This window comes from Marmota flaviventris, chromosome 6 (genome assembly GCF_047511675.1).
Source record: "Marmota flaviventris isolate mMarFla1 chromosome 6, mMarFla1.hap1, whole genome shotgun sequence".
NCBI lineage: Eukaryota > Metazoa > Chordata > Mammalia > Rodentia > Sciuridae > Marmota > Marmota flaviventris.
In genome coordinates, this window is record NC_092503.1 from 2,462,214 (window position 1) to 2,487,977 (window position 25,764).

At 49.7% G+C, this 25,764-nt stretch overlaps 1 protein-coding gene across 2 annotated transcripts in view; it reads left to right on the forward strand.

Moving 5' to 3' along the window:
* The window catches only part of Rps6ka2 (ribosomal protein S6 kinase A2), a 242,718-nt gene that overhangs the window by 86,671 nt on the left and 130,283 nt on the right, over positions 1–25,764 (forward strand). The window contains exon 1 of one of the 2 annotated variants that reach the window (XM_027939376.3): positions 9,619–9,812. The exons of the other annotated variant lie outside the window; for it this stretch is intronic. Coding sequence (XP_027795177.1) covers positions 9,714–9,812 — 99 coding nt within the window. The 5' untranslated portion in view covers positions 9,619–9,713. Of the gene's footprint in view, positions 1–9,618; positions 9,813–25,764 lie in introns of those variants that run through there. 2 annotated transcript variants of the gene reach the window in all.

A 25,764-nucleotide genomic window follows, 5' to 3' on the forward strand; every position in this document is an offset into this window, starting at 1 on the left:
AGACACTTCTCGGTTATGATTTTTTTTTTTTTCTTTTTTAAGTTACAGAAATCCTTCCTGCTATAGTTTTAGCCTGTTTCCTCTTTCCGGCTAACTCCCTTCCTCTCCAACTTCCTCTATAATTTATGCACAAACTTGGGTTGATGAGAACAATCCCCTCTGACTCCACCAGCTGACGCCCTGGACTCAGTCTCTTCAGTGCACAGGGGGTTGCTTGCGTCTCTTTAATAGGCCAATGTGACGTGGAGACAGAATGACAATGCAGGCCCTTCACAGCCAGCATGGCCTGAAAGCCATCATAGCAAAATCCTTCTAAATAGGCCGTGGGTCCGAGGGGTCTGCCCAGCCTCCTGAAAGCAAACCTGACACAGGCCAGAGACCGAGATGGGGAAGGCGGGAAGGATGTCCCAAGTGGAGGCCAGGCCTGCTCATGGTGGACAGGTGACAGCTTGTCTGCACTTAGGACACCTGTGCATCTTGACAGGAAGGCTTGGGGAGCTCTGGGGACACCAGGTGACTGGCCCAGAAGTGCTGCTAGGAAGATGGCTTTGGTGGCAGAATCCCAGGTGGGTGGGGAATTTAGCCAGTGATCACCGTATCCAGGCAAGACCGTGTCCAACAGCAGGGGCGGTTAGAAAGGGAGATGTGAATACTCTTAAAAACCCAACTCACTGTGGACACGACGGGTCAGATACAGGGAACAAAGAAGCGAGGGACATGCAGGATGATTCCCCCTGGTTCCGGGAGGGAGGCTGCGGTGACTTCAGATGGAGGTTCTAGAACCTGCGAGTCTGCTTCCTTCCCAGGAGTCTCACTGGTCTCGGTGTGAGGCCCGAGGAGTTCTACAAACGACTGTGCTGAGCACGTTCTCTGTGAAGTGATTCTGTGTGCTGCTTACCTGGTGGAGTCGACATTTTTGTAGGTGACACTGTGAGGAAGTGCATGGGTGTCTCCTGTCCCCTCTTCAGCACATACAGCCGAGTTTATCAGCCTTTCAACTTTTTAAAAAAGTAGACTGGTTTTAGATTCACAGAAAAACTGAGCAGAAGGGAAGAGACTGTGTAGGTTCCTGATGGGATAGCTCTTTGTTTTGGGGGCCTGTCCCATGCACCACAGGATGTTCTGCAGTGCCCTTGGTCTCAGCCTACCAGAGGTGACAAACCAGCCAGGACTCCAGATGTCACCCACTGTCCCTGGGGGAGCCTGCTGAGAATCATTGTCCTTAGACTCAAGAGAACTTCGGGAAGGTTGGATGGAACTGGCCAGGGGGCAGCTCAGAGCACACGTCCTCATCGCGTGCTCTGTGGAACATTCCATACCATTTTCTTTCACTCTTGGACCACAGGCAGGATGAGCAAGTCCTGTTCTCAATGGACCCCACTCAGATGCCCTGCCCTCACTTGCGGAGTCACCTTCCTGCAGACTGGAGAAGTCCAGAGGCTGTGACACTCTCCACCTCGTGAGCCCCGCCTGCCGCTGTCCCCAGACAAGTAGCTTTGTTGTTCCTCTCAGAGTTGGAGCCAGGAGCTGAGCAGAGATGGAGGCAAAAATAAGAATTGAGCTGGCCCCAGCCCTGCAGACCTCCCTCCTGGGCCCAGCCTGACCCTGTCCCTCTGTGGACCAGCTGGCTTCCCTCCAGGCAGGGTCTCTGGGTCTGGTCCTGCCCCACGGCCATGACTGAGGCAGAATTCGTGCATCTTCTGAGAGCACAGATGGCTCAGGGTCCAGCCTCCAGCAGCAGCCACCCTGGGCCCACTCTCATGATCTGAGTCAGGTCCCCAGAGTCTCAAAACTCCCAGAGGCCCCAGGGAAGTCCATTGCTGGGGTTTGGGTCAGGGAGACAGTGTCCTCTGTGGCCCGGTGGGTAGAGGGAGCGGGCTCAGGACTGATGCTGCCCAGTCCCCTTCCTGGCAACAGCCTCTGTGCCTCCCTCTGCAGGGCCGGCGTTGTCCTCACAGACGCTGGGCAGGCCGTGGACCCGGCTCCACATTGCCTTTCCATGGCACACCGCTGCCTGTCCTTGGAATTGTGAGACTTTGCACCCATGTGCATTAGGAGGGAAGAAACCTTCACTGTAACTACTGAGTCATCAGGTCCTGTGCCCCCTCACTGTCCCTCCCTTCTCTTGGGCTCTGCCTGCTAGCTCTGCCAAGTCTGGGCACCTGCCCCAGACTGCTTCCCCAGAAGCCATGTCTGTGCAAGACCAGCCCTGGGATGCCGCCACCCAGCGCTCCCCGCCTCTCCAGACACCCCAGCCAGATGCACCCGTGGGCTCCTCACCATCCCCAGGTTCAAACCTCACCAGGGCTCTTTATCTTGTCCCGTGCCCTCCACCCTGTCCCCAACCCCAACACACTCCAGACGCAGAGAACTCGATCACACTCTGGGGCATGTCAACATGTCCTCCTGAGAGGGAGCATGTCTCCTTGCAGGTGGCAGCTCATCCTCTCCTGTAGGATGTTTGTCACTTCCTGCCTTGCAGCTGGGCAGAGCCCTTCCCAGGGGCCAGTAGGCTCCCGCCCAGCCCTTCCCACCCAGTCCTGCCCCGTGACTGTGGCATCTTCTGGGGCAAGGTCCCCAGGGCCACCTTCCTGCTGAGCTCCCAGGTGCAGCAGGCCACAGCAGCAAGCGCAGGACAATGATGTTGATGTGATGGGTGACATGTGGCTCCTGTGTAGTTCCTCCCTAATTAATGCCCAAATTTATGCAGGAGAGAACTGATTAATAATTAGTGAGTCACAAAGCTGAATTCTTAACACAACAGAATTTTTGCATCAGTCAGTTGGTCTAATGGCACTGAAATTGGTTTATGTTGACCATGGGTCTTATTGAAATTGCAATTTCATTTTTCTTGTTCTTTTAAATTGTCTTGCTGAGCCCTTGATAATCAGAGATTATTTATGTATTTTTTAAGTCTTGAGATATTTGTGGTGTGAAAATATGCCCAACGATGCAGAACTTCGACAGAGCAACATTCCTGTATTTGGAGTTAGGTGTCACGTTCTCATGGCACTTCGTGCAGCTGTGTCTGTGTTTTCCACACTGTGGTCAAGGATAGTACGGAGGTCATGGGTTTATAGGAAGCCATCTGAAGTCACCGGCTAAAGAAGCAGAGGTTCTGTCCTAGTTCTGGAGAGAGGGGAAGAACGGAGGGCGTGGAGCCGCTGAGGGCCCGTCCTGCAGTCTGCAGGGACTTCCTCAGTCAGTGAGTTCTCCGAGTGGCCCTGGGTGGCTCTTCCTCCCCACTGTGGTGGCCAGTGAGCTTCGCTCTTCATGGGGACATGGTCATGTCCCACAGGACTGGCAAGAGCCCTTCCCTGAAACTGTCTCCATCTTCCTGGGTTCTCTACCCTGTGCTGGGAGGTCAGGAAAGTACCCTGAAGAGCAAGCGCAGCCCTGGTGGTCCCTCCTGGTCACCCCTCGCACCCCTCTGCACGTCCCCGGTGTGTGTACGTCAGACATCACTCTCTCTTCCACCCCAACCCTGGGGCCACGCCCTGGGCAGGCAGTGCGCCTGGCTCCCGGCTCTTCCCTCCAGGCCTCTGTGCCAGGTGCTCTTCTCCCCGCCTTCTCCACTTTGCGGGTCTGAAAAGCCGCCGTTCCCAGTCCCTCTGCTCCTCCAGCCCACAGATGGCGGCTGTGTGCCTGCCTTCTCAAAAGTTGGTGTTTCCACCGAGTCAGCATGTGTATGTCTCTGGTCATTCATCACCGGCTCGCGGTCTTCCTGAGGAGGATGCAGTGCTGGGCGCAGGCGGAGATCATCACATGCCCAGTTTGTGGAGGAATTCACACGAGTCATTCTGGGCTGTCATTACAATTGCACTTACAGTTTCGCAGCATTTTCTACTGCAGGGATTTACAAATATAACTTACTGAGACAATCTTTAAACATTTATATGCAATTTAGATTTAATAACTACATTTAATTTTTAGATGAACCTACTGGCAAGGGCCTTGCTCAATATATCAATTATGATTCTTTCAGCTACAAATAACAGAAAACCCAGCTCCATAAAGAGACTTCTTATTTTCCAAGGAAATAACCCTCAAAGAAGTTTGACTTCAGAATTGGTTCATACAGCAACTCAAAAGGGTTTTAAGGATCCAGAATTTTTCCAATTTTTAGCTACGTCATGTTTTGCATGACAGCTGGATCCCTCGTGGTGCCAACATAGCTGCACTAGCTCTAGACATCACCCACTCCCTTATTCTGCCTCACTTTCATTCCCTCGCTCAGTGAATGTGACAATTTTTCCTCAGATGTATTTCATGTTCATGTTGGTTTCATCATTGTTTGGTTTTGGCTTTTGTACAATATTTCAGGATATGTCTGAGTCTGTCCAACTCTGTCCCTTGAGTCACACCATCCATTTCCGCCTTCCCTATACTCATGAAGCTACCTAGTCACCTTATTCCTTTCCTCTGGATCTCCTTCTGGGTGTCTTGCTCTGTGCCTCTTTTTCTCAGCACTGTCACTGTCGATTCTGTTTGTCCTTCCTCATTCATTCTCTGTATTTCTCCCCTTTGTTGAGATGCACTTGACGGATCCCAGGTGTATTTATCTAAGGCACGCGAGGTGGCGTTTTGATGTAAGTACGCCTATGCAACAATTCACGGCCATCAGTCAAGCCAGCTAACATGGCCGTCACTTGACAGCACAGACGAGCCTGGAGGTTCCGGGCTCAGTGACGTGAGCCAGATGCAGAGACACAGGCTGCACAACCCCACTTCACACAGAATCTGAAAGTCAACTTAGAGAAGCAGGATGGTGGCTGCGGGAGGCTGGGGTTGGGTGAGGGGAGGAGGCTGGTCCCGGGGTGCAAACTCTGAATGAGCAAGTCCCAGAGGCCTGACTCGCAGCACGATGCCTGTGGTGAGCAACACCATGCCCTGTCCTGGCCCATGGCCCTGTGTTCTCACCTGCTCTCGCTCCGTCCCCACCTCCCCATTCCAATCTGTGCCTCTCTCCGAGTTCAGCGTTGGCTTTGCCTCCAGGGCTTCACACCTGCCAAGGACACAGGTCACCTGGGGGTGTACCGATGGGTTTGCCTATCTGCCTCTCTCTCTCTCTCTCTGCAGTCTCTACCTTTTATCCCACTGCCTGTTCCCATTATCTCTGAGATTTCCCTCTGTCTGAAAGGAAAAAGTTTTCACTGGAGTACAACAGTTCCCTCTCTTCTCGCCTTTTGGGAGGTACGACTCTAGCTGTGTCTGCTAGACACCAAGGAAGGTTCTGGAGCCTGGGTATGCCCCACTGACAGAGGCATTGAAAGTATCTGTGTTTTCAAAGAAGACACCATAATTGGCATCCCTATATGTCCCTTGCTTTTTAAAAGGATTTTAGCCTCCAAATTCGGTGTTTAAATCATCTGGTATACAGAGATAGGATATTAAAAATCGATAGAAATCAGAGTTGATCTGGTGGGCCAGGCAGGTGGATGGAGCCCAAACCCTGAAGGCTTCACAGCTTGGAACCCAGAACAGATCTCCTTCGAAAGTCTGGTGTAAATCCAGTAACTATGGTCAAGAATACCTGGCCCTGCAGATTTCGCTCTCCCTCCAGCCTCCACCTGGAAACTGAGGCCCTCTGGTCAGAAATGTAAATTGCACCGCCTGGCATGGTGCCACTGCAGTTTATTTGCAATGTTTTGAAGACTTTCGGGTCATCTAGACTTTCTTATTCCATTATGAGTATGCTCAGAGATGTTCCACTGTTGAACTCGGTGGCCTTAGTCATTTTGGCTGTGGAAACAAGACCAGAAAGCAGCATCCCGTGGGTGAAGGGTCAGAATAAGCTCAGAAACCGAGACAGACACCTACCAGAAGTCCCTTTCCTGAGACCTCCAAGCCCCTTGCTAAGACATCACGGCTGTTAATACGCCCCAAGCTGATAGTCCGTTAGGATCTTGCATCTAGAGACACACAGCTGCTTTGAGAAAGTCACCAGAATTATCATCTCTGTGTGTCCTGAGCAAGGATAAGAGCTGGCCTTTAGGAAGTGCCCAAGTCATGACATTTTATATGCACAGGAACCCAGCTTAGAAGAGGGCCTGGTTAGATGGGCTTAATCCTAGACTGCTCCCCTGTAGTCCTGCTACCAAGGACAAGGACCTGTGCTCCATATGCTTAGGGATGCACAAAAGGAATCTTTGGCTAAACCTGTGACAGACACAAGAAGTCTTTGGCATGCACCCTGATGAGGTGGCTGGCTCCCTTGTCTGACTCTGTATAGTCTCTGGAGCATCTGGTGGAAAGACTTTGTCATCACAGAGCTCTCTGTAAAAGCGTGATTCCTACCCGACAACCCTGGTGAATTTAGCTGCTGTGGGCCCAGCAACAGGCAAAACTTGATCCTAATGAACACAGAATTTTTTCTTTAATTTTAATACATGTAAATGGTGACCTGGAGTGTAATTCAGTGTCTCGTTAGAAATGTATTATGAAAATAAATGGGTTTTAGAAGTTTGGACATCTCAGTAGTACACATGACTGTTTGGGCATTTGGTGGAACTGGACTCATCAGAAGCTCTTGGGCCATCAGAAAGTAATACCACACTCTTGTCAGGTTCCCTGAGAACAGAAAAATGCAGGGAGCGTGCCGACCTTGTCCACAAACTGCACCTGTCTAGAGTGGGAAGAAGGGCCTCTTCTTATCTGCGCCTGAAAATGCTTCCTTATCTCCCAGAATCCAGACTAAAGGTAACCTCCTTCATGATTTTCCCAATTAGAACTGACCGCTCTTCATCTCTGTTCAGAAGACTTTTCTTACACATTTCTTTCATATTACATAAAGACTGCACCAAATGTGTCTGCTTACCTTCTCCTCCACGACTTTGCAAGTTTGGGGGCATGTTGCGATCATCTTGTATCCCTAATGCTGACTGCTGTGCCAGGTGTGGTAGGTGGTCAATAACCAGCGGCTGAGTTGCATTGAATGCATGCTAGCCCGTCAGGCTCTCTCCTAAAAGTAGCAATAGCCTGGAATTCGGTTCCTGACTTACTGTGCTTAAGTCAGAGAAAAATTAGGGACACACGGAGGTCTCCCCAGTCCTCTCCCATTCCATCATCTGGGTTCCATCCTTTGTTAACTTTGCCTTTCTGTTCTGGTATTTGAGAAGGATCGTTTGGATTCAGTTTAGAGTGGGCTCTGATATGTACCCAGACTTGGTGGTCTGGAGGATTTTATTATATCAGCATATGAAGTACTGTTAAATGATAGCTAGAGATTTTGGTATGCCCATGTTTTAAACCAGGGAACTGACAAAAGCAAGCAGACTTGTTTTAGCAATGATTTCCACAAGTGGAAATCAAACCCTGTGCAGGGTTTGATTTTGTTTTCCTCTGATATTTCTGAATTTGATAGGACAGTTTTGTAGGACTTAAATTTGGGGTAATCGTGAATGTCCCATAAGATATTTCCTTACAAGAGTGTGGTATTGCTTTCTGATGGCCCAAGAGCTTCTGCAGTACTGAGCACGGTGCTTAGAATTAGGCTGGTTGGCATACTGTTCTCTTGTTGGAGAATTTTTGCCAGCTTTCCCACTGTGACAAGCCTAAGGTCCATCTGCTACTTCCTGTGCCAGAGCAGCAATGTGGGATGGCCTAGACTGTGTATGTACTTTCTTAGAGTCAGGACACCTGAGTGGTCCCAGCAGGATACTGGGGTAAGAAGCTGGTTCTGAAAATGTAGACAATTGCCCTTCCACAGGAATCTAAGGGAAGAAGCCAGAAACCGACTTTCATGGACATTTCACTGGCACACTGACTTCAGAACCAGAAAGAGACCTTTAAGGATTTCTCTGTGGGGATCAACAGTTCTGTTGTTTTTAGAGAAAAATATGCATTATAGACATTTTAATATTAAAAACTCAATTTCACATTTTAATCTGCAAAAAAACACTTTATCCATTATCTTGCATAAGCCTCACAGTAACCCAGGAAAGGGAGGTATAGTGGGATTTTATTTATCTTTTCATCTTAGGATGAGCAGTGGGAACACAGCACAAAACTGCCCAAGCTCATTGGGCAAGGGAGTCAATCCTGACGTGACTCCTCTGCTCTCCACTACAGAGCCTGGCAGCAGTCATTAAAATTGATTCTCAGTAAACCTAGAGAGTGTATCTGACCTCGCCTCCATCCAGTCACAGCATGAACTTACAAGTTCTTATTTGGAGACATTCCAATCTCTTTAGCCTATTTCAGGTGTTAATGCAACATTTCATTCAGCTGAGGGAATAAAAGGCCATGTGGATTTTTTTCCAATTTGCATTGCAAAGAGGGGATACTTGCCAAAACACACACACACACACACACACACACACATATATATATATATATATATACATATATATATTTATTTATTGCAGGTGATGGTAGTATGTCAATGCATTTTGTTTCCACCTATTTTTAAACATGAACTCAATGCTTGGGTATTGCACAAGAGGAAAACAGCAGGCTGCCCAGAGTTATGAGCACAAGATCTATCTGGGACTGCCTGCAGCCTTTTTGAATATGTTGGGGCGCAGGGAGCTTGTTTTCCTTTAAAGCAAACTCATGCAGTCTTGCATCCAGTAGCCGGCCTCTGAGAGCCTTTGCCCTGAGACCCAGGTCACCGTGTCTCAGGATATTCCCTGTGCAGGGTTTGATAAGTCATTCGTTTGAATAATTTTCTATATATAGACAGGAGGTAACCGAGAGCGGATGCGAGTCTTTGTTCTCCAGCGCTGGCAGGGGAGGCTTCTCCAGCCGGCGGCTATGTCCCCCCACCACATGAAGCACCCGTTTTCATCACCAGCAGGAGAAAGGCAGCTGATTTCAAGGGCTCTGATTCCAATTCCTCTGCTAGGAGCACGGTTCCCAGTCCGGGGCTGCTTGGCTGTCGTGGACCCGTGGGCAGCGAGGAGAGGTGGAGAGTTCAGAGCTAGTGGTGGCGTTTTCTAGAGGGCTGTTCATTGACCATTAAGTTTTGCTGGGCTGAGAAAGGCATGATGTCAAAATGTCATGGATGTTTTAAGGGAAAAAATCATAATCATGACACCCCAGGACAGAAAAGGCCCAGCAAGGCCATGAGCAGGACAGGCGAAAGAGCAGCTCCTGAGCATCAGCACCAGCCCTACTAGCCCAGAGCAAGCGAGTCGGGTCATTAGGCATGTGACGATCGCGCGCGCTGATTGGTCGGTGGGCGGGGCGTTGTGGAGGCGGGGCCGCACCGAGTACTCAGAGGGAAGGATCAGGGGGAGGCCGAGTGGGGAGCGCCTGGGCGGCGGCGGCGGGCGCTGATTGGTGGTGGTGGCGGTAGGCGGGGCGGGGCGGGGTGGGGTAGTCGGGAGCTGGTACTAGCCGGAAAGGAGGAGGAAGAGTGAGCGCCTGGGCGGCGGGCGGCGGGCGCCGGTTGGCGGGCGTGGCGGTGGGCGTGGCGAGGCGGCGGGCGCTGGTTGGCGGGCGGGGCCGTGGGCGGGGCCGTGGGCGGGGCGGCGTCCGGAGCTGGTACTCGCGGGCAGGAGGCGGAGGCGAGGCGGGAGTGAGTGCCTGGGGCTCGGCCGCGGTGGCCGGCGCGGCCTGCCCTTTGTGCCCGCAGCCCGCGCCCGCGCCCAGGGCCGCCGCGCCGGGCTGCCCGGCTGCGCGCGCCCGCCCGCGCACCCAGCCCGCGCTTGGGATGCTCCGGGGATGCGCGCCCGCCGGCCCTGCGGCTTCTCGCGGCTGGGCGCCGGGCGATGGACCTGAGCATGAAGAAGTTCACGGTGCGCAGGTTCTTCTCGGTGTACCTGCGCAAGAAGTCGCGCTCCAAGAGCTCCAGCCTGAGTCGGCTCGAGGTAAGTGCCGTCGCCCGGGTGCGCGCAGGTCGCCGGGTTCCCCGCCGCGCCCTGGAGTGGGCGTGTGGAGGATGCTGCTCGGCGTGCGGCCACCCGGAAGCCCTTCGCATTGTCCCGTGGATGTCACCCCAGACCGTACTCGGGAGTTAAAGTTATTGGAACGCTGGTCCAGCTTTCCTAAAAACGAATAAGAACGACCCCAAACGTTATTGTTGGGACTTCATAACAATCGTACCCACTATGAGTCCTCTTGCAGGGACAAGCTGTACCTCAGTGAATTTCTGCCCCGTGCCTCTGCGTAGGATTTGAGGATCACTGCTACAGGGCTGCTCTGGGGGAGGAGGGGAGGGTCCGGGCAGCTGGGCTGCCGCAAGGTGTGGGGGCACTCAGAGGGAATACCTGGAAAGTCCCGGGAGGACAGCCTCCTCCTCCGCCCGGCCCTGGGCCGGCTGCTTTGTTGATCTGGTTTGTTAGCCCGGCCCAGAGGCAGGCAAGTGCACCCTCCTAACATAGATGCTGGGAGTATTCCAATCAGTGTGGAACTGAGAAAAAGCGGGGAAAGGCAGAGGTACCATCCACTCCAGCCAGTGCAAGACGGTGCTCAGTTGTGAAGTGCCTGATGCAATAACCCTGCAGCATCGGCTTTCCTACCGATTCGTCCTGAAAACGTAGAGGACTGAAATATGCCCTCTTGCCTGTCCCATCTTGGCATCTTTGTGTTCCAAAAATCGTCTATGGATGGTTCTTTTATGGTGGTTTTTATACCAAATTGTGTTCTCTTCATCTCATTGTCCAAATCGTATTGTTGAACCCACTGATGAAAGAATGGTGAAGTATGTTTAAGAAAGAGGCGTTGTGATGGGGGCTGACAGTGACAGTACCAATTGGAGATTTTATTTGGGGTTACCCTCCCCTTTGCCTCAGGGCTGGCCCAGGTGGGGTTTGGGAGGTATTTTAGTTTCGTTTGGAACAGTGTCACACATTTCATCTTGGGTTTCTTTGTCCCTGCTGCCATGACATAAGACACAGACAAGAATTCTGCAGCAATTAAGAGATCTTTAAGCAAACCTCGGGAATTGTCATGAAACCAGCAGGGAATTGTTGGAAAAAGTTTCTGTTGCAGTATCTCTAGATCACAATTGGAAGTGCTAAATGGAATCTGAGGGTGAAATGTTGAACTTGGACAAATAAAACTAGTAATTAATCTAGTAATGGAGAAAGAGTTGCTTTAAATCTAACCTTGAGACAAATTAAGCAAAAGTTCATTTTTCTGGGACTTGGGCACTCTACAAATCTAGTTGACAAGAAGAGAAACTCAGAGCAGTATTTCCCTGTATACCAAGTATGTTATTATTTCCTATTTCATCCCAGTTCCAACTTTATCATGCTGCTTCTTGTCTCCTTCCACTTACTGGCCCTGACAGGGGAGACAGCTGTGCGAGCAAACTCCAGGTGTCATGCAGGGGACTCCCACAACCCTTGGAGGCTCAGCAAACCTGTGTGTGGTGTCCCTGGGTGTTAGGGTTCACTGGGAGAACTGTTTGTGAAAGGGCCTCCAAAGGTACAGTGGGAGGCAAGTTTGGGGGTGGAAAGAGGTTTCTTTCATGTGAAAATAAAATTTCTGGAAAACATACATAAATGGTCAGGTATGCGTCAGGTGGAAGAGACTGTCAAGGAATGCGTTTCTATCAGCACATCACCAGAGCACTCCTCCACACCAGGCTCTATGCTGGATTCTCAAGAGAAGGACTAATGAAGATGGTTGATACTGATTCAGTGTTGTTTTTCACAAATGCATTCACCAGTTTGATCACTGGACACAGGTATCATTTTCTGCTGTCCTTGTTCTATGGCTAAATGGAGAAGACCCTGAGAAGTTGAGAGTTGCGTTAGAAACTTGCTAAAACATTCATTCTGCAAATGTTTATTGAGAACCTGCTATGGGTCAGGGCTATTTCTGGGGACTGCAGATCCAACAATACCTGACATAGAAGTCCTGGCCTCAGGGCATTTCTACCTATTGTGGAATCTCCTAAGTGTCTGCAAGTCTCCATACCCACCCCTCCCCCACACCTTCCCATGCTTTTCCAGGGAAACTGCCCATCTGTTTGTATATTGGCATCTGGTTATAGGCCAAGAAGCACTTATTGAAAAATGTCAAACTTAGTAGGGGAAGTGTCAATAGTTTGAAGTTGACATAAAGACAATACTTATTTCCTCTGTTGGGATGAATGAAAAGAATAACTCATTATAATTAAAAAAAAAAAACACCCTTTAAATTGTTTCAGTAGAACTGCGTTTTTAAGTATACATAGAGATTTTGAAATTTTTTAAAATTTGTTTTCGCAATTCAGAGCCTAGTGATATAAACAGTAAATCAACAGTAGTTACTGGAAGTTGGGAGCCACATCATCTTTGTTAAAAAGCTTTCAGGAGGGAGCCAGTGCTGATGATTTTACACTATCTTTTAAAATTAATTTTACTTCTAGAACACAACATTTGTTAAACCCCATGATGTGTAAGTCAGGTTACTTAGTCATATTTGGAAACTGTTTATGGATTACAGCTTAAAATGAAATTCACTTAAACGTTTTGTCACGCATCAGCATTGAACCCAGTGGGATGGCCAGACAATTCATAGTTCTAGAGATTTCTAAAGGAAGTTGGGTACCTGGCATGGACTTCCGTGGGCATGTCCTATGAGAATATCGGCTCTCAGTGCTAGTGAGACTCCTAGAAGCTCTGATCCCAGGGCATTGGTGGCATTGCCTAAGAATAACAGCACTCAGCTGTACCCATGGCCTAACTCAGAGTCCATTGTGTAGACGAGGAGCTGAGGCCCAGAGAGGCAGAATGAATCGTCTCTGCCCCTGACATGTTTTAAAGGGTGCTCTTCATGTAGGAGCTGGTGCTATTGTTGCATTTAGCCATTAGGGCTGTATGGGTACTGGAGTTTGCTGTGTGCTAATGAGGTGTGGAGGGGCTATCCTTAAAAAGGAAGTTACTGTCCTTTAAAATTGAAGCTACTCCATGGGCTATTTTGGAATGTGTCTATAACTAAAGTTTTTCTGGAAAATCTTTTCTGCAAGTTAGAAAGTTCTAGGTGAATTTGATCAGCTGTACTAATTAAATCCTCACTCTCCCTTTTGCCAACTGGGCAGTTAGCAAAATAAATCTCTTTGTCCACTGTGCAGTAGAATTGGTAATAGTTCCTACCTCTTTGGGGATTATTGAGTGACCATATGTAAAGACTTAACTCAGAATCTGGATGATAAAATCGCTCAGTCAACAGTTGTTAGCTACTGACATTGAAAAAAATCTTTCCTGTGCTTATTGATGTGTTTTATATTGTTCAATGTGTGCTAATTCTGTGTAAACCCAAGCTTGTGATGGTATCAACTCATTAGTGACCACCCTGCTGGGTGAGTGATGGTTCTTTTTTTTTTTTTTTTAAGAGAGAGAGAGAGAATTTTTTTTAATATTTATTTTTTAGTTCTCAGCGGACACAACATCTTTATTTGTATGTGGTGCTGAGGATCGAACCCGGGCCGCACGCATGCCAGGCGAGCGCGCTACCGCTTGAGCCACATCCCCAGCCCTGAGTGATGGTTCTGTATCTTCCTTCAGGCTCAGGGGAAGGTCAGTTCTCCCAGAATGCTCTGCAAGCTGTTCATGGGACAGGATCAGCCTGGTTTGCTCAGATGGAGTTACATCCTGTCCCCTGCTGGCATAACTACTCCTCTTTTCTTATCATACAGGTCTGTCTCATGAGTCAGCTACAGTTTTTCAGGGGTGCATTACTGGTGCAGGTCACTCATCCTGACCTAGGGTGGCTTATCGAGGAAGAAAATGCTCTAAGGCCTGTGTCCCAGCTCGGAGAGCTTTGGGACCACTGGGAAGGAGTGAATCCCCTGACCTCAACTTCCTCAAACGCCAGGGAAGCCTCAGAAAGTGGGGTGTGCAAACTTCAAAACCTAGTTTATATTCCCTCAAGAGGATTAAAATGGTACTATTTGCTAAAGGTAAGATATCAACTAATTTGCTAAAAGAACGATACACAAGGCCAGTGTATTTAGGGAAGAGTTATTTAGTTTGGGGTTGCCAAGACCAGAGGGCTTTCTCTTTTTTATCTATTTTTTTAGTTGTAGATGGACACACAATATCTTTATTTATTATTATGTGATGCTGAGGATGGAACCCAGTTCCTCACACATGCGAGGCAAGCGCTTTACCACTGAGCTACAGCCCCAGCCCATGAGGGCTGACTTTGATGACCCGTTACCTGGACTATTTTACTAGTTCTTGACAATGCTACCAGAGGACAGTTGGGGGTGAATGAAGAGCACAGAATGCAGGCCCCTATCTGGGATATTGTAGTGGCCAGCTGTTGGGGTGAAGACAACTTTCTCTCATTTACTTGTTTGCTCAATCATTCATACACTCAAAAATTTTTTGTAGCTTATCCCATGTGCACTGTGCTAACCAATTGGGATAAAAAATATGATCCGTACTTTTAGTGAACTTAACACTTAGCAACGGAGGGCAACGACTCAGTAGGAAACTGCTCTTGGTAAGTGCTGTGAGCTTTGCAGCCTCGTTGGGTTGAGATGGTGTCATTGGGTCAGTTGCAAGTTTCTTCTGTTTCCAGTGGTCAGGGTCATCAAAAGTCTTCATGTTCACATGAATGTGTCCTCATTGCTCATTCCCTTTTTAGGGAAGCCATGATATTCTCGTGATGTGCATGACAAGGGACTCGAGGCACACGTTGGAGCAGTGCTGGCTCCAGCCAGGGCAGAAAGCAGCTCCTGGAGAGTTTGCCAGCTCAGCTTGGTCGGTAGACCTTCCTCCCAGGCCTGGGTGGTTTCCAGGAAGACCGTTTCTAATTAAGTCGTTTTCAGGTACTCTCAAAAAATGCTCCCAAAGAAATTCTGTTAATTCTGGTTCTATTGGATTTTCTGACAACCAAGGGAAAAAAGAAGGAAGAGAAAAAAATCAGAGAAGACCACAAATAATTGTCCTTATTAGTGAAAATTTGCTCTTTCCCCCCTCATTTATCCTTTATTCTACTTTAAAGACACTGGAATTAATTTCTTATTTGTGGTCACTGTGTCTGTGATATACTTTATCTTTATAATTTTATTGTATACTTTAAGAAACTTCTCAAAGTAGTATTGTTTATTCAGAAAGATGTGAGAAAATATCTGAAATGATTAAAATTTTGCCCTTTTTCTTTCTTGGTCTCCTTTACCCATCCTTTCCATAGGGCCCCCTGTGCCGGCTTGTTGGCAGAGATTGGGAAGGATGACCTGCTCTGCTTTGCCCATCTATCCGACCTCACAGTTGCCCAAAGGGGTCGCTGTTTCTTGAGTGCAGGGTGCATACTTTCTCAGATGGAGAGATTGTGCGTGGGTAGGAGAGGAGCAAACTCTGCAGCTGCCTCTGGGGCCTCTGGCTGCAGGGAGGCAGGTGGGCAGAGAAGCTGAAGGCAGGAGCACACGTAAGGCAGTGTGCACCACTCTGAGCTGCTGTGGAGAGGGCTCTTTGCTGTGAGGTATGGAGGATGAGGGGTTCTTTCGTGTGATGTGAAGTTGGCAGCCAGGAGTTAAGGCAGAGATGCTCTTCGACCTCTGTTCCAAGACTCCTGTTCAAAAGGCAGAGCTGGTCTAAGACTAGAGGTGTCCTCCACCTCTAGTCGGCTTCCTTCCTGGGTGCGTGGGGTCATATTTCCTTGTGTTTTTCCCTAGGATTCTGTGCTTGCTGATGTGTTTTCACTTGTAAAAGCTATCGAGTTGAATTCAAAGACATAGATGTTATCAACAGACAGCCTGGCAGCTGCAGTGAGATTTAATCAGACACATGGGCCAGCACACATACATTGTGTATAAATACTGTCAATCATGTCTGATTCACACCATGTAAGAAGCCATTTCTGCAGCACTTAGCTGAAGTAATAGGAGGGATGGCAGTGTAGCCATGATTACGCACGAAAGCCGCTCTCCAGGGTACGGCCGATTAACATGTCACCTAACACCTAAGACATGTTACCAAGCAGGCAAGAAGCATGGTTTCAGACCAGCCAGGACATGTGCCTATGCTTGTGAGGGCGTTTGTATAATTTCTCAAGGTCCATTAAAGGAAGTCCTAAGAACCTCACTGATCAGAGAGCACTGTGGGATTCCAGCAGCCACCAGTCTGTCCGTGAGTTTTGGTTTGCAGCAACTCAGTGGGCTGCTCTTTCAACACTGGAGGAAGGGCCCTGCACCCATGAGGCCAGGTCCTGTCCCTCCTCCCTGTCCTACACCGAGTCCCACCCTGCCATGGTATGCCCAGGCTCCTGGCTTCCTCCTCCCTAGCTACCTCACACCTCCCTCAGCTCCTTGCCATCTGCAGATCATGGCATCCTTTTGAGCACCTGCCGCCCCCTGCTCCCTATAGTAATGGTGTTCCTTGAGCTCCCAGACATTTGGAAAGCAAGTACGCCTCTCAGGGGTGAGCTGCACCAAGCGCCTGGGTGACACCAACATAACTGGCTGGTCCTCTGTAGAAGGTTCTGCAACACTGAAGTTTCTCCTCTCTTGCTAGCCTCCTCTCCCTCACCCATTTTGGGTGCATATCTTTTTCATATTAGTACTGACACCACAGAGCCAGCTTTCCTAGAATACAGTTCTGCTAAGGTTACTTAGAATGAAGTCAGGTTTGATTATTCTGCTGTCTTTTTTGAACATAATCCTTGGAAACAGCAGCTCTTGTAAATCAGAAGTGAGTTCACGCTGATTCTGGTGCCGGCCCTGTGTGCTCTGGGCTAGCATGGAATGACCAAGCTGGAGGGATGGAAGCCGAAACACTGGTGGAACTGATCCAGCCTGGAGAGCAGGATCGGCTGTCCTTGTGGCTATGTTTCTGCTCTTTGAAATCAATAGGATTCAGAAAGGGAGTGGAGGGTGGTGTGCTTCCTCTGGTGGCCAAGGCAGGGGCCCTAGTGGGGCTGGTAGCGTACTGCTGACCCACGCCCGGGTCCACACTCTGCATTCTGTGCCAACAGTAGCCCAAGTGCAAGTCTGGGACCTGCTGTGGAGAGTGGTCCAGCAGCCTTTAGGTTCTTAGCTACAAGATGTCCCAGCCACACATCCTGCCTGTGGCCCCTGGGCCTGTAGATCTTCCTTGTTAGACCTGGCAGCAGAGTTTACAAGAGAAAGGGAGGGGGCCTTTCCTTTGAAGGCCTTATTTGGTAATGGTTCTGGTAGAGAGAGAGCAGCTCACAGCCCAGTGGAAGTGCATTCTTTCAGGAACCAAGGCCGGTTGACCACTACCTTACATATGTGTTTTTATATCCCTGGTATCTGCACACAATGCCCTAAGCATGAAAAGCAAGAATGCTTCCTGTCTGATGGTGTATAAGGCACAGGTGGAGAGGCTGCTCGGAGGCCTTGTGAGCGAAGATGGGATGGGTGTGGGCAGTGCCACCATCGGAGGGGCTCTGCAGGCCGCTGTAGCTATCAGACTCCTGTCACCTGGCTGCCAGCTCACGAGAGCACCTGCAGCCAGGAGCTCCCTGTGAAAGGGAGAAACTGAGCTGCATGGGTGACTATGTCCCCACAGCCCACATGCTTGCCAAGGTGCATAAGGGACTTTCTTGTAACTTGCTAAAGGGACTCTGGTTGGCTGGTTGACTTTGAAGATGACATAAAAGAAAGAAAATGGACAAAACAGAGGAGAGCATTGATTTTTAGGCCACCTTGTTCTTCTTGATTCTTGGTTTGTCATCACCTCAGAGGACAGGACAGATGGGCTGCTGGAGTTGATGTAGCAGTTAGAGCCAGCTGCCTTCCTCCCGGAGAGCCCCAGAAATGGCACAAAAAGATTGTGGATCTTAGCATAAAAGAGAACACGTGAGCTTTGACATGTGACTCCATCGAGTCCTTGTGGACTCCAGCCCAACAGAGAAGTGAACAAGTTGGAACTGGTTGAATGTGTTGGAGCTTGTGTGCAAGAGCTGCCTGACGTGTCCAGGGTGCCCTCCCTTCAGTGGTGGACATGCCTAGACCCGTCTTCAAGTGTTCATCAGCATAACTTGCTTTGTCCTTTGACACTCTGGGGTGAGGAAGTTCATGACAGTAGAACCCCAGGAATTGAAGTAGGCCAGTCAGGGTGATTTGTTAAAGTGAACCACCGTGGCTGCTCTGTGTGTGCATGAGGGGGAGAGGAGGTGTAATCTGAGACCCTCTCTTGTCTGATAGAGCTCACACCTATGTCCACCTATGGTGGACATCTGCCTGATCGCCCTGGGAATTACGGAACAGTGCCTGTGTCCCAACAGGACCAGCCAGGGGGAGGCCACACAGGGCTTCTCCCCACCAGTGACACTGACCTGCCAGCCTCGTCCTCCTCTCAGCCCTAGTCCAACTGCTGCCCTTCGTCTGCCCCACCTTACCACCCAGTGACCCCCAGGGTTGCCTGTCACTCATGCCATAAGTGCCCTGAAGTCAGGGAATTACATTCATCCTCACATCTCAGGCACCTGGTGGCACCCAGCCCGTACAACGTGGTCCATGCACCTGCCGGGAGCTGTCCCGAGCTGCACTGTCAGATGTCTGAGGACACATTGCTGGGAAGCAGTGATCTGACCGGGAAGGCCTGGCAGGGGAGGGGTGGTTAGTCAGGCAGGCTTGGCCAGTGGGGTCTAACCATCTCCCCATTCTGTCTCGTGCCCCTGTGGCAGCTGGCCAGGCTCTCTGTGTCCACGATGCATGCAGTGGGGTGGGGGTGGCTTTGGAGACAGACCCCGCGCTTTGAGTCCTTGCCCCACCAGTTGCCGAGGCTCAGTTCCCTCCTCTGCCAACAGATGTAAGGCCTGCCTTATGGAGTTGGGGCAGCCGTAAAGCCGACGGGCTGGCAGGCACCCAGCAAGGGCCAGTGTGGCAGGCTAGGTTGCTGTGATCAAACTCTGTCTCTGTCTCCTGGCCCCGTGTGCGGGACAGAAGGGCCTGGCACTGCATCCAGTCTTATTTGGCTCAGCCATTTAAAAGAGTGTTCGTTGAAGCTGCACTACATTGGTGAGAATGACACCTGGGGAACCTGGGTGTGTGAGTGTGTGTGCACAGCGGTGTCTCCCAGAGGCAGTGGAGCCTGTTTGTCCATCAGAGAGTGGACAAGAATCTGGTGCTGTGGACCAGAGGCCAGCTGAAGGCAACCACGTCCCCATGACCAGCATTGCACCTGTGTGTGGCTATGTGTCTCCCCCTCTGGAACCCACAGCTTCTCTGTGGGCACCGTGGTGGGTCTCAGAGACTGTCCAGGAAAGCAGACAGCAAGCGAGGGAGACGGGAGGCATTTGCTGTGCAGGTCTGGAGCCTTCACATCCAGTGCCTGTTACTGTCACTTGCCTGGCTGAGCAGAGGAGACCTGGTGTACATGACTCACGCTGTAGGCAGGAAAGGCATGCTTGGTACAGTGCCAGGCGGTCAGCTGTTCGTGCCAACAGGCTCTGGATGCTTCTCCTGACCTCCATCCAGTGCTTCTCTGAACTCAAAAGAGGTGGTGTGGTGGTGTATCTGACATCTTCAGAACCTTCTAGTACGTTCCTTCTCCTCCCCTTTGCCACATCCACTTTCTCCTGGTTTCCTTTTCACTTGGCAGCCCCTGGCCACAGGTAGTGCTCATTACTCAGCAGTGGCCTGGAAGGCAAGTGGTGAGGGGAAGAGTTACGGTTTTCACCGTATTTGTGGAAGGGTCACAAGGTTCAACCCCAGGGGCATATATATGTATGCTTGTCACCTGGTCGGATTGATCTGCTAAGATGGGTCAGAACTGATGTTCTGACACAAGGCGCTAATGAACAATGTCCGTGTTTCCTGCTGGAATCTCCACGTCAGGAAATGAGGTAGGCTGTGGGGCTGGGCTGCAGGGCTTCCTGTGATTGTAGGGCTGCCCATTGGACCCCACATCCAGCACCTGTCCTCCTAGAGCTTCAGAGTCCCAGCCAGTGTCCATGGGAGACAGACTGTTTTTGAACAGCTTTACCTTTCCTGTGAGCTCCACAGTGCATCTACCACACCAAAGTCTTTTTTTTTTTAAAGCTTTATTTATGTAGGTTTTTCTAAAACACATAAAAATTACCAGTGTGAAATTGAGATAGGTGAGCTCCCACCAAGACGGCAGAGAGGAACTGTAGTAATGGAGACAGATCTCTGAGTCTGGCCAGGTGCTTCTCTCTTTAGTTAGATGGACAGACCTCCAGCTAATGCTTGTACTAGATCTACTAGAACGAAAAAGTGATGAATCTAATGTCCTTATATTCAATGACTGCACAATGTGCTCACAACTAATTTATAGTATTCTGCTTAACCAGGAAGAACATGGATCCCAAATACAAAGATTGACATAGCATCTGATTTTCACAGTGGCATATCTGGTAATCTGCACTTTCCTGCCCAGAAAAAATGTATTTATCAGTATAAAGCTCAGGCCTGGCTGCATCATTTGTCTTCTCCAAGAGGTGAAGGGCATCTGACACTGCAGTTGTGACATGCATGCTTTGCTTTTCTGTCTTACAATAAATCTTTGTGACTTGATTCAGACATGCCCTGAAATTCTTTTCGGTGATAAAAGTCAAGAAGGGCCAAATCAAGGTTACACTGCCTCCTTGGAAGGACCTCCTTGGAGCCTTGTCTCCTCACAATTCATCTCTGGCTCTGAGATTCGCTCCATACACTCTGATCTAACAGACAGTAGGCATGTGTTGAAGTCTTTAATGTTGCAGATTAGTACATATTCAGAGATCAGATTAGTACATATTCAGTTTACCATATTCAATGTGAAAAAACCCATTAACATGTATATGGAGATATCTGTAAAAGACCACCAAGTCTTTATAGAGATGTTTATCACTAAAGCCAAAAACCAAGTTTGAAGACCCAATACAAACAAGGTGCTATCTCATGACCACACAGGTGGCATGAAGTGCCCTGCTTGTGTTCCCAGCCTGGAGTCAAGCTACCGACATACAATTTCCCTTCTTTATTCAGGAGTGAGGTCACAAACACCTACTCCAAAAAGCAGTTCTCCTAAATAAGGTAAGTTTTTTATTCAAGGGCTTGCCAGAATGGGCCTCGGACTGCCATGGCCATGATGAGGCCCCAGGCTCTCCACTCTCTTTGGCAGTGCCGTTTCCTCAGGATACCCCACGTTTGCTGTGCGGTCCATTAAGGCAAGACACTTCATATGATACCGTCCTTCCTAGCTGTGTCCAGTCGGTCTTCTTCTAGCCTTGTCAGTGGAGGTGTATTTCAGTTCGCCCTTGTACTGCCAGAATTAGCCCTTAGGAACGTGGTGATTTCCATTTCCAGGTCACTGTTCCTCCACTGAGGGGTACTTCATAGTACAAATCCAGCATAAATCTGCCATGGTCTCAGATCATCTCCCAGGCATTCAGAGAGAAACTCTGAAGACAGACAGGACCCCAGAAAAGGGAAAATCATGACCTAGGAGGATCTGCCCATTCAACTGTCCTGACTTCCAATTCCAGCAATCAGGACACCAAGAATTGCTTTTATTAAACACACTTTACCAACATGGCTTGCAAGCCAGTGCCACCCAGGGGGTCAGGGTACACAGATGTGACCAGTTAGATGAGCACACTGAAGTCTTAATGACGCTCAGCAGCACTGCCCAGCTCCTGTGTGCCTGCCTCTGGATGGCATGGGCAGCAGTGCAACTGGCCACACGTCAACAGGTTTATCAAATGTGACACCAGAAGCGTTGCTGGAGGACTGCAGGTGCCACTCTGCAGGAGGCCAGGTAGAGGCAGTGTGTCCAAGCTGGGCTGCTTCCTCATCACTGGTCACACTCCAGACAGTGCTGTCCACCAAAGACCTGAAAGAGAGGGAGGGGCCCTGGGAATGGCATGCAAATGGACGGCTTCCTTCCTCTGACCCCATGCTCTCTCAGGTCTGGGCAGCTGTGTTCAAGCACGTGTGTTGTAAGCAATAAGTAAGGAGTGGGAGCAGAGAGGGAGGAGAGATGGGAGGTCAAAGACAAGGAAGGAGAAGGCAGGGGGCAGGTCAAAGAAAGAGGCAAAGCAGAAGGAGGGGACCCACGGGCAAGCACCTGGGGAGGCCCAGGGGGAGGAGGAATACCTGAAGGGGAAGCAGACGAGCCTCCGTTCATCAAGTGGCCCTAGCCTGACCCAGTGTGCTTTGCTCCTTGAGCCTGGGTAGCAGAGTGACAGGTGGAATGTCGCCTGTGGCCTCTGTGAAGTAGGTTTCCTCCAGAAAGCCAGGACAGAGGGACGGAGGTGTCATTGCTGCCTCCCTTCCCAGGGCGGGGTGAGGCGAGAGGAGGAGCCCTCTTGTGAGTCTGCTGTGAATGCTTCCTGTCCGGGGCCCCAGGAGCCACAGGGTGAGATGACTTGCCCAGCTGACCCACCGTGGGTTACTCCTTTCTCTTAAGCAAGAGTGGCAGGTTCAGAACTTCCCCAGTGCACCAGTGGCAAGGGGGGTGAGTGTCCGCAGGCTGCCGGGGGTGCCAGGAATGTCTCCCCTCCTACCATACTGCCCACGCCACGCCCACCGCACCTGGAGGAGGAAGTGGTGAGGCTGAGCCTCCGGGAGTCCCTGCAGGCCCCCAGGGTTCCCCTGACACCTTCCCTCCTGCCGGCTGGTCCTCACGCTGAGACTGGTGGGCAGAGCCCTTGCTCCCAGGTGTTAAAAGACTAATGAAAAACAGAAGGAAGAACACACAGGCCTTGGAAAGGGGTGCTGGAGAAAGCAGGGTGCCCCGTTAATTCAGGGTTTCTTGTGTGGAGTCAGGGGTAAGGCAGGTGGAGAAGTCCGAGGCCCCTCTATTTAGATGTTTTGTGCTTAGCCTGGGAGATGCCCATCCCAGGGCCTGCCCCTCAGGTCACCTGGGTGTGCCCTGATCTGCATGCCCACTGGTGAGGTCAGATGATGACTGTAAAGCCTTCTGGAAGTGTAAGCAGACTTGCACCCATAGAGCAGTGGGGGTGTTTGTGGGGAGCAGGACTACCATTTCCAGAGCTCTGTCCACGTTTCCCTTGTGGATTCGGGAGCCACAGCCTGCGAGGTTTTGTTTTACTCTTCCACATTCCTCCAAACAAAAGTGTTCCCTAGACTCCGCCCTCTCACAGTCCCAGGTCAGACACTTGGAAAGACGTGGCTGTCCGTCATTGCTGCTCATGCATGTTCTGTGTTTCCAGATGTTCAGTTGTCACCAAAGCATGTGGGTGGAGCCAACCCCAGAAAACCCTCCTCCCGCCCCTGGGGAAATGGGAGACAGGATCATAGTCGACACAGCAGCGTCTCCAGCCAGCAGGTGTTTGGTGGACTGGCTAGTTCTGAAGGGGAAGGGGACTGACTGTTTGAAAATTAAGTAACACCGGCTTTCTTTTTCAACAAAGATGGGTGTGAAGTTCTCTTTGACAGTCTGGGGATTAAGATGGCGTTCGAGTGTGCTTGGGTGTGTGTGCATGTGTGCGTGTACTGTGCGTGCACTTTCCTCATGGCCTGATAGTTGAGTTGAGCATGTGGCCTCAGGTAGGCCACTGGGCCTTGGACCCTGTGTCAGTGGCTGTGCATTGAGCAAGCCTGAGGACAGACTTGGTTCTGCAGCCACCTATGACCGTGATGCAGCCTCGGGACAGAACCAACGTGCAGAGGACGCAGAGCCAAGAATTGCAGCACATGGGGTGGGAGCCCTGGTCATCCCAGCTACAAGTCAGTGTTACTTTGGAACATTTTAGTTCCTGAGCCAAGTGCTTGCTTTTATTGTTCAAGCTGGTTTGGTCTGGGTTTTCCCTGTGCAGACAAAGTCATCCTGACATACACTTTATCTCTCAACACTTCACAAGAATGCAAGAAAGTCAGTGCTGGGTTCTATTTATAGAGGAGGAAACGGAACTCCAAAGGTCAAATAGCCTGACCCTGTCACACTGCTAGTAAATGGGAGACTTGGAACCAAATTCTGCACCTTTACCCACTAGGAAGTACATGTTCACAGTAGTTAAGCGCATGTTCAGCGTGGCGACATATTGATATCCAGGTGCCTCCTTGTTGCCTTGTTCTGAAGGGGCAGCCCTAAGGGTGCTTTCTGAGTAGGGAAAGAGGTGCTGGATGGTGCCGTGCTGCCTCTGCACCCTTCAGCCCGTGCCTGGTGGGTAGCAGCTGCTCAGTGAATGTGTGTTTGAGGAAGGAGTGTGTCCCAGGGGACCTTCGACAGCCAGTGACAGCCCTCTTGCTGCCTGGCCCCTCAAGTCTGAGTTCTGAGTTCCAGACCCCAGAAATCTGGCCATTGTGTTAAACCTCAGTGCTTCGGTGACCGTGTTGGCACTCCCCCACCTTCCCCTTTTTTTGCTGTGTTTTGTGTAACAAGGACACAGGCCCCGGCAAGGAGCAGGACAGGTCGTGTTGGGAGGCTGGGGTGTCAGGAGTGAACAGATCCTCCATGTCATTCCGGTCTGTCACCACAGGAACAGGCAAGGAAGGGAGTTGAATCTGGTAATACGTTTGTGCCGATGGTTCATTAGAATAAAGGGGAAGACATGGTATGACCAACAGTTGGGACGTGTAAAAGGAATTCTGTGCCATAGCTACATGTGAGAAATCCAGGCATGTCTTTATAGGTTGTGTGCTTGGAAAACACAGTAACTCTCAAATTCATGTTTCAAACTACAGTAGAAATGCTTTTCAGATTAACCAGTCTAACTGAGATGGTAACTGGGAAAATTAAGGTTAAATAAATTTCTTTCATTCATTGGAAAAAACCAAATGTGTTATTTGTTTGCACTCTTTTATTCTTTCCGTGGACTTAGTGGGTCTTAGGATCCGTTTGTTTTTTTTCTGTCTACTTTCTATCTTGTTATGATCTCTCAGCCTAAAATCCAGATTATGCAGATAATAATTTAAGTAAGAACCCATAAAAGGAAGGTGGAGGGGCTGGGGATGTGGCTCAAGTGATAGTGGGCTTGCCTGACATGCACAGGGCGTTGGGTTCGATCCTCAGCACAATATAAAAATAAAATGAAGATGTTGTGTCCACCGAAAACAAAAAAGTAATATTAAATTCTCTCTCTTTCTCTCTCTCTCTTTAAAAAAAAAAAGGAAAGTAGAAATGAGTGTTGATTTTAGAAATAGTATTTCATGTTTAACTCACCGATTCTCAATAGCAGTGTATAGTAAATATGCGTGCATATTCATTACTGGACTAATCTCAGGGATGCATTGTAACATTGCTTTCTTTTCTGTTAATTTCCATGTGCTTTGGGGGTTTGATGTCTGCCAGGACAACCTGTTAACAGCATGGTCATATTTTGATAATAACTAGGATGACTTTATTGTTTTAAATAGGAGCATGGCTTACAAGATAAAGACTGGGGATGAATATGGATGCAGAAGTCTTTTCTGACTCAGAGGTGTCCACGGCCTCTGAGAACACATTTTCTGCTAAATGCATATTCAAATGTTCGGCAGCATGAAATGTGCAACCCATTTGCATAGGATTTATCTGTTTTGCCATCTTGAGTTCTTCCGATCGCATCCTCGCTTGTAGTTCATGGGCAACTGACTCCGTCAAAACTCAGTCAGTTCCTACTCATCCCTGCCTTCTCCCTGCTCCCACTTCTGTATTGGTGGGATTGTCTTCCAGTTCACTGGAAGAAGTGAGGAGCCATTTGCAGTTACCTCCCATGACATCACCAGGCTGCTGGTGGGGGAAAGGTGATCTGTGGCTTTCTGTATGCACATTTATTGAGTGGCATGCCACATGTCGTGATCACTGCCTGTGTGCTTGGGTAGCCATTACAGAGCATGGCTTCCACTTCTGCTTACCAACAAGCCATCTGGTGATGAAAGATGTCTTGTTGAAATAACTAGCAGGAGCTATGACGAGGAGCTGGGGTTAGAGGAAAGATCCAAACAAGGAAAAACAAACAAACCAAGGA